Raw genomic sequence first — 17972 nt, forward strand, 5'->3', positions numbered from 1 at the left:
GGCTTATGGCAACTTCAAGTTATGGAATTGATGATAATGACCCTCTTTAGGTCTAATGTCACTACATGTGCTTCAATTCAAATAATAATTTCGAATTTCTAATTATGGAAGTTCGTTTGTATATTTTTTCCTTTACAAATATATCATTTTAATTAAATTGTTTTTGCCTTCAACACACCATCAGACACTGTCATAAGAATAACTGATTTCAATTGAAACTCCATATAGAATTTTGGCAGCATTATTCAATCATGAAGTTTTCCCTTCTACCTGACTAAAAAGTGTATTTGTTTATATTTATAATGCAAGTGTGTGTATTGTTATAGTTCGTCAACTTCTTTTCAAATTTAAGAATACCTAAGTTTTAAAAAAATCAAACCATAAAAACTAAAAAAATTACCCAAAAACAGAAATAAAACAATAAATGAAAATTAGTTTTGTATTGAATTTTGTTGTATCTTATTAGAATAAGTTTTCTTTTCTTATTAAAAATATATTTTTGCATTCTTTCATTTGTTTTTTTCTTTTTTAACATTAGATATATAAATTAAACAATAGCAACATTATCGCATTAGCAAACAGAAAAAAATAATAACATTAACCTAAAATAGAGGAAAAAATAACTATACAGATTGTAAAATATAAAATTAAAAATAATTTGTTTTTTGTTGCAAACAAAACTAAATACATACATAATTACAAACAAATAGTTATTTTTTTTTAAATTACAATTTACAATATATCAGTACCTTTTCTTTTCTCTGTTTCGTTAATGTTGTTAATTTTGTTGTTGTTTTTCTATACATATTTTTGTTTTCGTTTTAAATTTTAATTTTTAGTTAATAATAACAATAGTTGTTAAATATACTCCTGTTGTTGTTTTTCTTACAATATTTCTACAAATGTACAGTGTCAGTCAAAACTTGGACTTTCGACCTTATTCTCTCTTTGTTTTTTTTTTTAATTACTCATTTGTAGACCCCCACTACTACGACTACCGGTTGACGATGATGTTTGCAGGTTATTGAATTGTGATACCAATTTGTCATAGTCTTCTAGGGAGGTTTCAAACTGTTCCAACTGCTTGGAAAGATCATCGACAAAGGAATATTCACCCTTGGAGTTGGAGCAGGAATTGGCGGCGGAGGAAATTGTTTGCTGTTGATTGTTGGCCGCCTGCGAACACGTCTCAGCCTGTATCTCTGATAGACCTTTGAGGGGCGGCGCATGATAACAATCACGATAAAATTTCGCCAAATCATTGACATGTGAGGTGGGTGAGGCAAAGGGGAAATTCAATTCTTTGAGTAGATTTTCATCTTCCGATGAGAGATGATGGGCCAGTGTTGTTGTGGTTATCGATGATGGCGGAGAGGAGGCCTGCTGCTGCCGACAGTTGGGTGGCAGGTTGCTATTTATGGTGGCGGGTATAAACAATGATTTGACAGGTGATTGGGAGTGTGTTGAATTGTTGGGTGATTTTTGAGATGGCGGGATTGCAGCTGCTGTCGGTTGCTGTAAATTTTCATCATTTTCCAAACTCTTAAAGGCCGTCACGTTGTTGTTGGTGGCCGAGGAATTGTTGTTGTTATTAATCGTGGCAGCATTATTGTTGATATTGTGTTGATGACCATTTCCCAAGGGCGACGTTTGTGGTGAATCGCATTTCCGATTTAACGATTCAATGGAACCACCATAACCCGTGCCGGTACTACCCGTACTCTCGTGTCGGGGTTTCCGCAACAACCACTCAAATGGTGGTGTTTCGGGTAGAACAAAATCATCTTCGGTATATTGACGCAGTTTACCCACATCTGTAAAGGCACCTGGCCTCAGGGGTTTTTCAATATCGATGATTTTCTTGTCACCACCCAAACCACCCGCAGATCCTTTTTTATTGCTGGCATTGCCCGCATTCTGTTTGCTGTTATTTTCACAGTGTTTAAAGTGATTCGAATCAATCATGATGGTATTCGATTCTCGTGTTCTGGCCTGGGCAGCTGTGGCCGATGGAGTAATTGTCATTTTCGTGCGATACGACACGCTCATCACCAAATTGCCCACGATGGTGTTTAAATTTCCAATGCGCACTGTTTTATGTCCCTCGCCCAATGCATGGACTTGAGGCTTTTCCACATAGATGCGATAGTAAATGCTGTACGAATCGGGACACTGGCGTCGGGATAGCTTGTATGCGGGTGTGGCACGTGTCAACGAAATTAATGACTTCAAAAGCATGCCCATGCGATTGTAGATGGCATGGGCTGTCTTCAGACAGGGCGTATCGGGTTGTGATGTATTATTGATGTTTTGATTAAGGCCAGCCTTGTCATTGGCGGCGTTGTTGGCTGCGGTATCTTTATTCTTAGTTTGGACACCGCTGCCGACGCCACCGCCCACATTAGGCTGTAAATCCAATGACCACACCTCCAAAATCATTTGATCACCTTCGGCTGTTTTCAGGGAAATCTCCACACACAGCGGCAGACGTTTCAAAATGTTCTCTCCGGGTGACAAAGCTAAGGCTTTTTTCGTTTCAGCATGAACATCTGGATGATCTTCGACCACGATGTTGAACCAATCGTTTCCGGCCAATGGATTACATTTTGTTTGGATTTTTTCCCCAAGCCTTGACTGGACCACAACTTGGGTGGATTTCAAAGCGAGAAATTTGATAAATTTCTCCAAATCTTTTTCGGCTGCATTGATGCGTTGTGTCGACATATTGCAATGTTTGCTTTGTTCTGCTGCTTCTTCTTTTCTTCGGTTTTACGTTTGATGTTGTTGTTCTTTTTATTGTGTTGAACAAATTTGTTCTCGTTTAAAATGGTTTGTGTTCGTCGTGTTTCAATTCTTCTTCTTCTTCTTCTTTGTTTTCTATTGTTGTTGTTGTTTTTGTTTGCTGTTGCTCTTCTCGCACACACACAGTCTCACATGCACTTTCAATGAAAAAAAAACAACAAACACATGCACAGTTTCGTTTCTTGGAATTTCGTAGAAGTTTTTTGTCTTCTTCTATTTTGTTTCTCTTTATTATTATTATTATTGGTGTATGTATATTTCCTCTTTTTTCTTAATATTTTGTTACTTGCAAAATCTTATTAAACTTCCGCATTTTTTTATATTTATCATTTTTTCTTGCCTGCATTACAACAGCAGTTTTTGTCTGTTTGTTTTAATCTTCTTTTTTGTTGCTTTTCTTGGTAATTACTGCAATTCGCACTCATTCAGCAGCAGCAGTTGTACAAGCATTACACACCCTTTTTTAGATTCACTTTATTTGGTATGCTTATTTTCTTGTTTTGCTTTTGCATTAATTTTTCAATTTCATTTGTTGGTTTTCCGTTTATATTTTGTGTTTATCACTGCTAAACAAAAATTCGCGCGTCACGTTTTATAACAAAGGAATTGTTTATCAATCTGCACTTTGTTTCTTCTTTAACACAAAAAAACTAAATTACAAATTGAATGTCTGCGACATTTTCTTTCCGTTCGCTTTGCTCGCGTGTTTCTCTCTCTTTGCCGTTTTACAATTGAATGGAATTTCTACGTGTGGTTACTCATCATTAGGGTTCTATAAATCGATTATTCGTTTCAGTTGTATCGATAAGTGATTGGTTTTCCGATAGAGTGGTGTGGCAATATGTTAAACATGTTGATCAAATGATGTGGGTTAGGGTGTATTTACACGAAAAGTGTTTTATTATTAATCATAATTTAATTGTCATGTAAGCTATCATATTTTTGTATATATGTCAAAAAATTAAACATGTTTAATGTAAGGAAGGGTTTGGACAATAAAACAATAGATTACTTATAATGTGCTTATATTAGTATCGATCTATTAAACTGGTCCTATATTTACATCAAACGTGTTTTATAGGAATGGTTTTTGTTACAATTATGCAAAGGCTTTTCAAAAGGTTTTTGTAGACTGAAGACTAGAGTTGGGTTGTTCCGGAACGAATTAGTCCAAGGAAATATTCCGCAAATGGAACATTCGGTACGTGGTTTCGTTTATTTTGCTAAGACGTTAATTTCGACTTGTTTACCTAGTTCGTTTTGGTATAATATTTTCGTTCGAATTAACTGACGTCTGCCAATTATTGAACTAAAATGATCCACGGAACTAAATGAATGACATATTTCCCTTCGGACACCGGAATGGAAATGTACGAGCCATTTCAGGAAGGGGATAGTCCAACTGTGCTGAAGTCCTTTTAGAAGTTTTTAATAGACCGAATAACTTCCAGAAAGCATTCTATATGCAAATAGTTTTCTAGAACGTCTTCTATGGATAAAATACCTTTAGTAAACACTTTTATAGACAAAAAACATCTTGGAACTGCTTCTACAGCAAAATACATTTCAGGAGGTGTTCCTCAAAAAAATTGATCAATTATAGGTAGAAGATCATTATATAGGATTTTTACACAGAAAATGTTACGATATGCCTTCAATACGAGGGCAGTTCGGAATGTTCTTAGCCTAGCTCAAAAAACGCGGTATAAACAGAAAAAAGTTAAGTGTTTTGGAAACTTCCATCTCTTTTATGAACACATGTTAAATTTTGTTTTGATCTAGCAACTCCTTCATATAGAAACAGGTTGAACGCCGCATCCGCAATTTGTTTACAATAAAAGCATTTCTAATTTTTTCATTGTTGAAAATTGTGGATGCGTCTTTTTTTCAACACCTATTTTCATGATGCAATTATAAGGTGATGTATCAAAATAAAAACCATTGTTTTTGTCTCGACCATTTGTCAAATTTTTCCTTGTAATATTTCACATGGTTGGAAACATTGCACATGGCATTCAAGTAGAAAGTACGCTCTTTGACAGTTAATCAAGTCATCAGCTGCGCTAAATGGACTATATTTTTATTGTGCCATGTCTGTTTCTATATGAAGGAGTTGCCAGACCGAAACAACATTTAACATGTGTTCATAACAGAGATGGAAGTTTCCAAAACACTTAACTTGTTTCTATTTATACCGCGCTTTCCGTGCTAGAAAACGTTTCAGTAGGTATTTTTAAGAGAGAAATACTTTTGAATGACAGTTTTATTTTTTTCGTGTTCGCGGGATTCAAAAAAAGTTTGGACTGTCAAACTTAAAAAAAATAGTAAATAATTGCAGAACGGAACAGACCAATAATGCTTATTTAAATGGCAAAATAACTTCCAGAAGGCCTTCTATAGACAGGGAAACTGTGAGAAGGATTAATATTGACCGAAGTCCATATAAAGCCGTTTAGAAATATTTATACCTCACACCATGCGGAACAAAAACCGAAATACGAAAGGTAACAAATGTGCTTAGGACCATCGAAGTGTCTAAAATAGATGGGGCCTTAATATATGGACATTTTGAAATTGAAATTTTCGTCTTTTGAGAAACAGGTATACCAAAATGCAGAAACTTGGTTTGGAAATTGCGACTAAAAATTCAAAATACATCCATTAAAAATTGATCCTTAAAAATATTCAAAATAGGACGGACTTTCATATCAAAACATGGACATACATATGTTCTGATGTTAACCTCTTTTTACCATTCAAGAATTCCGAATGTCAGTTACCATGGTATAATTATTACAAGGTAATACCATCTGATTACAATTTTTTCTTAAAGTGGCTTGTTCTATTAAATCAAAATACATTTTTTGTGTATTTTTGTTTTGTCAAATAAATTTAAATATATTCGAGTTTAATTGAAATGAAAACCATTTAATTCCTTCGTCTGAAAGAAATTGATAAGTTATGGATGAAACAATCATTTCTCGGTATTCCCTAATCGAAATCATAGACTTTCATTATTTGTTTGCGTTTTTATTTATGTGTTGAAAATATGCCAAATGAACACCTGATCCATATATTTATTTAATATTTGACAGAAGAAGCCACAATAGTTTTTTTTTTTCTTTTGTCATTACCCTCAACATTTCCTACCTTATATGGGCGTAATTTTAATGTGGGTTTCTTATTCTGAAAGCGTTATTAGATTTATGAAATGAAATCGATTTCAACTCTCATTTACACAAATTCAACGATTTTTTAACTTAATAATATCATTTAATAAATCCACTTGACCGCAAATGTAAATCTCATTTATATATAGGTATTACTTTACGAACATGAGGCTTTGCATTTGACACATAATATCGTGTGTATTTTGTAGTCTAAATGCTCTTTAAGAAGGTAAAACCGCTGTTAAAAGATAAGTTTTATCTACTATTTCAATACAAGCAATGTTTACTATGTTTGCGTTAATTTTTTTTTTACGAACATACATCATGTTCTTGACATAAACTAATCCAAACACTTTTATATTAAAAACTCCAGCAATGAATTTATTTCTTTACTATCATGTCACTTTCATAGTTATACGCAATTTAATTAGGGACGCCCTACACAACATATACAAAAGCTACTGACTGTGTCAATGTTAAAGTCAACACGACCGTAGCCGCTGAGAGATTTCTTGCAGAGCGAGAGTGTTTATTTGTTGCACGTGTGTTTTCTTTATGGAATATTGTGAATAAATTGTAATTTTTTCAAGAGTAAAATTGTAAATTAAATATTTTAACAATGGCACCGGTTATTAAACAAAAAACAAAGAAATCCCCTAAAAAGGAAGAATCTGCCGCAAATAAGGAAACTGTAGTATCTTCACAGGTACCGTAACATAACTGTCGGCTTGCACGCTGGAATGATGGAACTGACATTTTGATTAAATTTACCTTTTTTTATTTTCCAGCTTCAAAAGAAAATCAACAAACAACAAGCCAAGAAAAAGGATGATCGTGGTGTTGTTTTCATCAAACACTTGCCTCATGGTTTCTTTGAACAACAGTTGAAAAATTATTTCGAACAATTTGGTAAGGTGACAAGATTGCGATTGGCCCGCTCCAAGAGAACTGGCAACAGCAAAGGTTATGCCTTTGTGGAATTCGAATATCCCGAGGTTGCACAAGTTGCCGCCGAAACTATGGATAATTATTTGATGTTTAAGAAACTTGTCAAAGCCGCTTACATACCACCAGAGAAACAACAATACAACTATTTCAGATCCACAGTGCGACAAATTAAAAATAAGGTTTGTCCCATGAGCATTACTGAAATTATTACCATTATCTAATCAATATATATTTCCTAATTTTAGTCTGGAAAAACTGTGTGGGTGTCGAGTAAAACCGCTTCGGTACAACGTAAAATGAAACAACACAACGATTGGTCCGAGGAGAACTTCACCAAACGTACCACCAAACAGCTAAAGAAATTGCAGAAAATGGCAAAGAAATGTGAACATCTTGGCATCGATATTAATAAAATCATAATTGAACCTAAACTAAAAAGTGATGATAATGCTGCTGGCAGCTCTAAATCGTCGAAAAGGAAAAGTGAAAAGCAGCCCACGGATGAGAAGAAATCAAAGAAACAACCAAAATTGGAAGATTTATTAGGTAATACCATACAAGAGGATTCTGAAGATGAAGATTACATTGCAATGGGTGAGGATGACGATGAACAATCATCCGATGAAGAATCCTATGGATTCCTTAAAGAAGATGACGATGATGATGAAGAGGACGACAGTGAGGAAGATGATGAGGACGACGAGGAAGATGAAGAATCCGAAGAAGAAGAGGAACAGAAACCCGTTAAACCAACTAAAAAGACTAAAACCAATTTTAGCAAATCTTTAAAGGATTCAAATATTGAACGTTTCGATCAGATGCTTAAACGTAAACCACACACCGGTGGCATACAAAAGCCAACAAAGAAACTTGTTAAACCTGCCGTTGTTTCGAAACCCAAAAATAAAATGCAAATTAATGCAGCAAAGGAGTTAGCTAAACCTTTTACAAAGGTCCAAGGAAAGAATGCAAAAAATGCTGGTAAAGCGTTAAAGAAATCTAAAAAAGTTAAATAGATTATAAGTATGTATTGTTGTAATACCAATTTTTCCCCCTTTTCAGTAATATAAGTTTGTATAAAAAAAATAAATTTCTATTATCTAGATAAATATATATTTTTAAATGAATATTTATTAGCTTTATGGCTAGGGGTATAAGGACTTTGATACCAATACGAATGTGCACCATCGAAATATCGGGTTTTAGACTTCAAGTGTCTTTGGACCAAATCTGTTTCAAAAGGAGTAGATTTAGAAACAACTGTCTGTCTGGTGGGATGGTTGTAGAATGAAGCTAGGAGAGTATAGAAATTCACTTAGATAACAGTAGTTTTCTAGCAATGGCATTGCCTTTGTGGTGTTCTTTAAAAAGAACGGTGGCGCCAAATGAGTTACAAAAAGGTATTAATTTTAGGGTAAATTAGAAAAGGATGATGAATACATACGAATATTGATTTCATGTCTTTTGGGACACTATCTAAAATCACATGAGCGACATTTTTTTGGAATATTTCAACTTGTGGTATTTTCTTCATGATTCAGGAAAATAAGGGCGAAAAGACGCACAAGGAATAGAGATAGAAAGAAGATATGTTTTACAAAAATATTCCTCATTCAATTTGCCTGAAATCATGTCAACTCAAAAATAACTTGCAATAATATCCCCAATCAAAAATATATAATTTATTAGTATTAAAGTTCAATATAACTATCACAACATAACTCAATAACATGACAAAATGTATCCTTTTGGGCTCTTAATACACTCGCCAAGGGCTTTCATCCCCACAAGGAATTTTCAACCACCCAGACCATATGCTCGATTTTATTGTCTAATGCTTTTGATCAAGGCGAATATCGAAAACAGTGACCTTTCTTCCGAAAGTATCTGTCCTTTACATAGCGGCATTGACATCCACAACCCACTTTCGGTTGTTGACTGTCTTAGCAACATTTTCTTAAAGGGAAACCCCCCATTTAGGTTTTCGAAAAATTTAATGTTTTTTTATTAAATTCATGTAATTATAACCTACATTTAAAAATGTCATTATACCATACACAACTATGTTGTCAGGGTATTATAGCTTTGTGCAGCCCCAAGAATTTGTAACGCTGCGAAATATTGATCCTAGACCCACCTTAAAGTATACCGATTGCCATATCACGGCTAGCTGAGTCGATCTAGACATGTGTGTCCGTCTGTCTGTCCATTATAATTTGTATACACGATATAGGCCACCGTTATGGAACAATCTTCACGAAATATTGCATGTAGGATGGGTTCTGGCCAATGAAGACCACTATAGTTTTTGGTAAAAATAGGTTAATATTGAGGGGATGAAATGGACCAAATACTTAATTTTTGTCTTTTTTTTCTTTTTTTTAATTGATACCAATTATAGTAATCCATTAACATTAGAGGGCAGAAACAAAGCCCTGGTCCCTTTAAAATTTTCCAAGAAGTTTCGGTTATGGTCAAGGACATTGCCTATAGTTTTCGGTGAAATTTTAAAACTTAAACGAAAACTTAATTTTTTTGATTTTTTTCGAGTCGAATATCACAACACAAGGGATCCTCGATAAGTAATTAGCAGGGCTGTAATGAATACTAGCAATATTTGGAAAATTTGTCAGTGTAAGGAAGAGGTGCTATTGATCTCTAATCGGCCAAGAGGGTGCATATAACGGTACCCACCTCAATATTCGATATTTTGGGATTTTGGAAACGATTTTCAACTGACTTGACTGTAATTTAGTATTTTGGGTTCTCATAGTGTAGCACATCCTTGTGCTAAAAATTATTAATATTGAACCAAGTTTGAGTGTAGCCTCCTAACAACTGTAACACAAAATATTTGGTAATTAGGAGATATTGGACACGTTTTTCAACCAAATCGGCTGTAATTTGGTATTTTGGGTTCTCATTGTATAGCTCATCCTTGTACTAAAAATGTTTAATATTGAACCAAGTTTGAGTGTAGCCTCCATATAACGGTACCGCCGTTAAACGCTAACCCGCTTATTAGGTAATCATCTTTTTCTCAAGTCTTCTTGAATAGTTCTACAATAACATGAGTTATCTAATATGTATTTTGAATGTCATCTACATGGTGGAGGGTATAAAATGTTCGGCCGGGTCGAAATAACCCCTGTTTTAACTTGTTTTCTTATTCTTGAAGCCCTCATATAGATATATGCAAAACAATTCTTCAATATACGATCATATCGTATCGAGATGGGGGGTCACCTTTAATTATTCGGTGTAATATAGTTTTGCAGTCATTAGTGTGTTGGGTATAGGTCTAGTTTTAGGTGTAACCCCATTGAAAATTAAATTTGAATTTGAAAGATTTTTGACCAAAACACTATATTTTGGTTCGGATCAGGTGGCAAATCATCCCCAGAATTACTATACTTCTATTGGTCCATCCTTATAACGTTATCTTAAGATTTTCGGTACTTTGAATATCTTGGGAACGTTATAACATCAAATCGGCTGTAATTTGACATTGTATAGAAAATCTCCTTACAAAGTGTACGGTGACAATTTTCTAGCAAATTTTCGTACTAAAATGCAAAATAATCTTTACAAATATGAATTATAAAAAAATTTAAAAAATAAAAATTATAAAATTAATTGTTATAGTACTGTATTGTGGATTGTGAGCTATATTATTATTTTTATTTATTACTTAAAAATTTACTTTTTGCCAGTGAGGATTTTCCAATTGGAGTGATAATTTTTGTTTCCTAACTCATATGGCGCCATTATTGCAACAGTGTATATAAAATTTGACTAAATCAAATGAAAAGAATAATTAAATTAATCTATATTGAAATATACAAAAATTGACTTAAATATTAATAATAATTATTATACTATAAAATTTCGTTACTTTCAGACATTTTAAAATAATTTATATTAGTTTTAAATCGCCCTGTTGCAATACTATGATAGTCACCCTGTGTTCAATTAAATATACAATACCGATTACTTGTTTATTGAAACCTAAACCATGGGCGCAAATGTAATATTTGCCACAACTTTCACAACAGGGGATGTAGCTCAGATGGTAGAGCGCTCGCTTAGCATGTGAGAGGTACGGGGATCGATGCCCCGCATCTCCAATCTACTTTTTATATTTTTTCATTTACTTTTTTAAATTTTAAGTACAGGCCCTTTTGATTGATGTTTTATAATGTGGAAATGGTGTTTATTTGAACGATAATTTTTAGTTGTCACTAAGAAACATGTAACTGATATTAGTAATGACACGAATAATAAAAAATTCGTTTACAATCGGCTGTAATTTTAAATAGATGCAAAAATCCAAGGTCTAATCTATGGCCCAATAAACAGTCGAGTAAGAAACAATCGTGAAAATTATTGAATAATTTTATGAAAATTCGTGCTAATGATGGCCACCAAATATTGATTCGCAGGAATTGGGTCTCTGTTATTCAACAACGTGGAAAATTTTGCGAAGGGATTTATATGCAAAGCATCCAGAAAAATCACACTTTCTGTTTATGGGTTGGTGGTATCATAGGACCGTATTTCTTCTTAGATGCTGCGCAATCGTAACGTAGCTGATGAGCGTACCGTGAGATGATATCCAACTTTTTTGCCAAAATACAAGAGTTTGACCTCCATGACATGAGGCGTTCGCTGTATTTGATTGACCACTTTGATTGCGCGATTTAAAGCCATTAGACTGTTTTTGTGGAAATATGTTGAAGCTCTTGCCTACACAGACAATCCAAAATTGAACGGATGGAAATGGAAGCGGATGGAATATTTCAGGCACAGTCGTGCTCAACATTTACATAAAATAATTTTCATACACGAAGGTATTCAAATTCGATTCAAATAAAGACTTCTTGAATTTTCCCGAAATTAAAGTTTTTTTTTTTGAGAATTTTTTTTATAGATCTGCATATATTTATATCCTTATAATGTTTTTGTTTAGTATAAATTCTTGAGAATGATTATACACTTTTTCAATTCTCAATAGATTTGTCGAATCAGTTTTTCCTCAGTACGAATGATATAAATAGTTATATCTAAATCTGAACCGATTTCCACGAAACATCATTCTAGAATTAATTCAGTACAACATGTCCAATATTGTGTAAATCGAATGATACATAGGGACTTTGGACAAAAATATATATGAGAGCTATATCTAAATCTGAACCGATTTTCACAAAACTTTACACACATCATTCTAGACTTTATTCAATACTTACTTACATAGCTGGCTTGTTACAGAACGGTTGTTCCATAAGCCGAGCTTAAAAAAGATTTCCAAGCGCGTCGGTCTTGTGTGCAAGTCCACCAATTTGGAAGACCACGTTCCATGATGTTGTTTTCTACTTGGTCTTTCCATCTAATTCGTGGCCTTCCCCTTCTACGGGAACCATCAGTAGGCTCATTTTTATATGCCTTTTGAGCTGGGGCATTTTCATTCATCCGCACAACATGGCCTAGCCACCGTAGTCGCTGCAGCTCAATACGACTGACTATGTTTATGTCCGCGTATAAATTGTAAAGCTCGTGGTTCATTCGAGGTCGATATTCACCGTCGACGCAGATCGGCCCGAAGATCTTTCGGAGAAGTTTTCTCTCAAACACCCCAAGAGCTGCCTCATCTGCTTGCGCTGATACTACCCACGGGTAGTAGGCGGGAGGTGGTCTTGTTTCTAAACTGCTTACTTAGACCATGGTAGCATCTGTTGGCCATCACTATCCTTCTCCGAATTTCAAAACTGATGTCATTTGTTTTATTTATGGCGGTACCAAGGTATGTAAAGTCTTTAACTACCTCGAAGCTGTAGTTCTCAAGTTCCACAGTTGGTCCAAGTCCACTGGACGTCTTGCGCGTTGATACCATCAGCTTGGTCTTCTCGCCGTTTACTGCCTGACTCCAGACTCGCCGTTTACTGCAGACTCCTTTTCAATTTGTTCAAAGGTGGCTGTTACCGCTCGCAATGTTCGATCCATTATATCGATGTCATCGGCGTAGGCGAGTAATATGTGTTGTTTGGTGTGCAGAGTCCAGTAGGATGTTAAAAAGATCACACGACAAACTGTCACCTTGTCTGAATCCTCGTTCGGTATTGAAGGGCTCCGATAGGTCCTTTCCTACTTTAACTGCAGACCTTGTACCACTTAAAGTTATCCTGCATAGCCGTATTAATTTTGCAGGAATGCCGAACGCAGACATGGCTTTAAACACCTCTGAACGGATAGGGCTGTCGAATGCGGCTTTATAGTCGACAAATAGGTGGTATGTGTCGATGTGTTTTTCGTGGGTCTTTTCCAGGATTTGGCGCAGAGTGAAAATCTGGTCAATGGTGGATTTGCCAGGTCAGAATCCGCATTGGTATGGTCCGATGATGTCATTGACCACTGGCTACAATCGTTCACACAGCACACTGGATAGCACTTTATATGTGATGGGAAGGAGACTTATTACTCTATAGTTGGCACATATCGTCTTATCACATGCATTCATCTAGCCAAATTGTGCTAATCAGCTGGTGCATTCTCCTGACCAGCATCTGGCCACCAGTCTTGAATAGTTCGGCTGGTAAACCATCGGCTCCTGCTGCTTTGTTGTTATTGAGCCGATTAATTGCTTGCCTTTTACACTATGCCAAATTTTGTGCAAATCGAAAGAAAGAAATAAAGGGACTTCGGGCCATCATTTACCTAAAATCGGACTAAACTATATATGGGAGCTATATCTAAATCAACGGATTTTCAGGAAACTTAAAACACATCATTGTATACCTATTTCATTACGCTGTGCCAACTTTTGTGTAAATCGAAAGATATATTGGGACTTTGGTACACCATTTACATTAAATCGGACGAAAATATATATCTAAATCAGAAACGATGTTCACGAAACTTAACACACATCATTCTATGCCAAATTTCGTGCAAATCGAAAGATATATAGGGACTTTGGTACATCATTTACATTAAATCGGACGAAAATATATATGAGAGCTATATCTAAATCTGAAACGATGTTCACGAAACTTATCACACATCATTCTAGACTTTATTCAGTACACTATGCCAAATTTCGTGCAAATCGAAAAAATATAGGGACTTCCGGCCACCATTTACCATAAATCGGACGAAAGTATATATGGAAGCTATATCTAAATATTAACCGATTTTCAGGAAACTTAACACACACCATTCTAGACCTTATTCATTACGCTATGACAAATTTCGTGCAAATCAAAAGATATATAGGGACTTTGGTGCACCATTTACCTAAAATCGGACGAAACTATATATGGGAGCTATATCTAAATCTGAACCAATTTTCAGGAAATTTAACACACGTCATTCTCAGAACGTGATGCTATGCATATTCTCAAAAGGAACCATGGGTCTATCTCGATTCCTTTTGCCTGTTACAAACATATGCACAAAGACATAATACCCTGTACCACAGTGTGGTGAAGGGTATAAAATAGTTTGCCAACAATTATCAGATTTGTAGCCTTGTATAGACAAAACTACTTGAGGTATCAATGCTAAATTTCATATTTATTCTAATTAGAGTGTTTTATATCCATTCTCATCAATAAATTTTTCCTCCAAGGTAGTTGGTTTTAACCATTTTCGGTCGCGTTTGTGGCACTGTGTATCGCTACGATGAAAACATGTGAAAATCGATTTTTTGTCTATGAGGACCCTATCTAAAATCTTATGAACAACATTATTGTAGAATATTTCGCCTATGGTTCGATCTTGATCTTTGGCGAATTTGTCCGAATTTTCTGAAATTGTATTATTTTCAGGACAGAATCCATAACTTTTTTTATTGAAACAAAAAGTCGTGATCTTTTCATATCCCGTTTGTTCAATAAATATCAAATAAAAAATTCAAACCACTATCTATGCATTGAACATAAAATCAGGGACTGTTATTTTCATTATTTGAAATAAGACACACTTGTAACGAGTGGCATAGTGCCCCCTTATAAAAATATCAATAGCACGTATCACCACTCCAAAGACTAATATTTTTTGTTGTTATTCAGAATAAACAAAAACAAAGGCATAGAAAATATCCATATGTTGTAGCAACAAAAGAAATCTTACAGAAGAGGAAAATCGTTTTTCTTTTAAAAAAAGAACCAAAAAAAAAACGACAACAAACTACATATAAACTTCAATAGGTCAATAAAATTGTCTAACAAAGATATAATCACACATCATTTGGAACTATGATTGACTAGCTACGCTAATGTGGCTTAAAACTCTTTCACTTAAGAAAAGCCGACTTGGAAGCATTTTAATTGATCCATAAAAATATTATGAGTGACCAACATATGTTCGCTCTGGATTCTGGAATAACCCATGCATTACGTGATAGGAAGAAAGGAAGGAAGGAAGAGGGATAAACAATTACACTTCCGTAAAATTCATATTTTTGTTTGTATTTGAAGTATTCATATTTCATAATGTAAACAAATATTGTGTGTGTGGGTGTTCTGGCGCACACTTTGGAGATCAATGTCTAAATGTGCACTTCGAGAAATTTATGCATTGTTATGCCTGTGTCATGCAGAGATGCTGGTTTTTAATCAGTATGTTGTTCAATGCAGAACTGCAGCTCCGTCCGTACGCCTCTTAGAATCACTATAGGCCTTATGACTAATGAGGGAATATACACTTTGATACGGTGAAAATATACCTCATCGAAATATTGAAAATTGGAGTCGATTTACAAATGTGCGTCCGTCTTTCTGGGCGGCTGGTGACCATGATAACTCCTAAATGGCGATTTTATCCAAACTTTGCATATCTTAATATTTCTTCCAAACTCAGTTCATGTTCAATGATGGGGAATATCGGTCCACTCCTTCCTTACAAAATTGTGCAAAAAATTAATTTTATAATATCATGCGAACAGACTATCCCATTTGAACCAAACTTTGTACTAGCTATTATCTTTACCAAGCCAAGATGATGTCCGATGATGAGACCCATTGGTCCATTCCTTCTCTTCCCTCCTTCACAAAGGGTCCAAATTTTCAATATTTATAAATTCAATATCAGGCGAATGGAATGTCCGATTTGAACCAAACTTTCCACAACATATTATCCCATAGATCGGACTCGTCTGCCCTCTCCTCCAGTACCTCCAAATTTTATTTGAATAATCGATTTGATCAACATTAAATCTGAAAAATATTTGATAAAACATTTACCTTATATAAATCTAATAATAAAATCTGTGTTTAACTCCGAAGACCTTCTCCGTAAATCATAGGGTTAGGGTGTATAGCTATCGGCAACACCGACTGATACTTTCTTACTTGTTAAGATTGAATTTTGAAACCCTTCGGATGTTTATATTGTAATTGTAACAAAAGAAACCGTACTTTGTAAAAACTTATTTTAATTTACTGCGGATAATCTACGTTTTGGCAGGTGAAATCATCGAATCAACTTTTCGATGTCTGTTTATCACAAAAGCCTATCTCCAACTAACTTATTTTCTAAAGTTGCCGCTCGGTCTAGGAACCTAAGAGCGCTTGTTATTAGAAAGTTATCTACTCGGCCGAAGTCGATGGAATCATACACTAATCTATTAGTAGGTAGTCGCCAGATTCCTTGTTCTGGCCTTAAGGCTAAACAGGACCCAAATGCGCAGCCTCACCATTTGGTGGGAAGAGATCCCAAACCAAACAGGGAAGGAATACCCAGTTAGTGGCCTTATTACTTGTTTGTAGATAAGTAGCCCACTCCTACAAAGCATAAACATAAAAATTAAACATGGAGAGTATTGACAGAGGTGGCGGGGCTGTTTATTTATTATTTAATATTTGTTAATAAGTTTGTGTAGCGATTCAAAATTTACAAAAAAAGGCTTACTGGAAAGTAACCAGACACACCTATATTGTTGTTTACAACGTCACTGGAAGTAAGGTTTGCAACATGGCACAATGAATAGGTAGTCCATTTAGAGCAGCTGATGTCTCGATTAACTGTCAAAGTGGATAATTTCTGCTTATATTCGATGTACAGTGTTGCCAACTATGTTAAATATTATATAAAAAAAATTTGACAGATAATCGAGACAAAAACAAATGTTTTTGTTGTGATACATCACCTTATTATTGCATCATGGTTTGCAATAACAACAATGGACCAAAAATACGTCAAATTAAAAGAGTAAATTTGGTTATTTTGCATGGATTTGTCAAGATGGACCAAATGTTCCGCGAAAAAAACGAATACACTCAAATTTTGATTACAAAATAAATAACGCGAGTCTTAAACCGCAAATAGGTCGTCGAAGGAAAGATTATGAGAACAAATCTAAAAAGTGGAGAAGAGGAAATGGCGGGCTTCAGTTCCCCTTAGAATATAAACTATCAAAATTTTACTTTTTTCAGGATTGATCAAAAATAAAAGAATGTACAGTATTCCCCGCTTAATTACATCCACGCTTAATTACCATCCACGGTTAATTAATCCGATTTCAGAATACCCAGTTATTTTCAGTACAATCCCTTACAAAATTGCACGTTTAATTACCCCCTTTTAATTACCCATTTCATTTATTTGCCCCTAAATAACATACCCCAAAGTAACCATACCTTTAAATCTGTCCCATGTAATTACCCAATGTATTTTTTTAAATCTGGCAACTTCACTTAAAATTACTTACATTTGCTAGTACACTTGCCACACATGTGCACATAAAATCTATTGTTTGGAAATTTTTCGTGAAATGTCTCCCAGAAATACTTCTTTGTCTATCAAACTAAAGCTCCAGTTAATATCTCAAGCAAAAAACAAAACACCAGTGTCCTCCGATATTTACCCTTGCTGGGTATTTAACCGGGGTCCACGGATAATTACCCTAACGAGGTAATCTTGAAATTTTCACTGAGGTAATTAAGCAGGGTTTACTGTATATATTTCTTAACAAACTAGTTTGTTCTGCACAAAGTGGAAATGTTGTTCAACAACACTTGTTTAAAAAATTTCTTTGCACAAATCGAGACTAGG

The 17972-nt window shown here is 34.8% G+C and overlaps 2 protein-coding genes and 1 non-coding gene across 3 annotated transcripts; 2 read left to right on the forward strand and 1 right to left on the reverse strand.

Annotated features, from left to right (window-relative positions):
* Nucleotides 1-947: 947 nt before the first annotated feature.
* LOC133334442 (autophagy-related protein 13 homolog) lies at nt 948-16856 on the reverse strand. The gene is made up of 2 exons (XM_061542739.1): nt 16850-16856; nt 948-2761 (listed from the first exon to the last, which is right to left on the reverse strand). The coding sequence occupies exon 2, from the start codon at nt 2722-2724 to the stop codon at nt 961-963; it is 1764 nt and encodes a 587-aa protein (XP_061398723.1). The 5' UTR covers nt 2725-2761; nt 16850-16856; the 3' UTR covers nt 948-960.
* LOC133334450 (MKI67 FHA domain-interacting nucleolar phosphoprotein) lies at nt 6591-7936 on the forward strand. The gene is made up of 4 exons (XM_061542746.1): nt 6591-6678; nt 6761-7099; nt 7166-7598; nt 7650-7936. Exons 1-4 carry the CDS (start codon nt 6592-6594, stop codon nt 7934-7936), a joined length of 1146 nt encoding a protein of 381 aa, XP_061398730.1. The 5' UTR covers nt 6591.
* Trnaa-agc (transfer RNA alanine (anticodon AGC)) lies at nt 10975-11047 on the forward strand. Its single transcript has one exon. It is a non-coding gene; the product is annotated as a tRNA-Ala (tRNA).
* Nucleotides 16857-17972: the final 1116 nt, after the last annotated feature.

The sequence above is a fragment of the Musca vetustissima genome, unplaced genomic scaffold (genome assembly GCF_032173495.1).
Source record: "Musca vetustissima isolate MV318-11 ecotype Yass unplaced genomic scaffold, APGP_CSIRO_Mvet_v1 utg561, whole genome shotgun sequence".
Lineage (NCBI taxonomy): Eukaryota > Metazoa > Arthropoda > Insecta > Diptera > Muscidae > Musca > Musca vetustissima.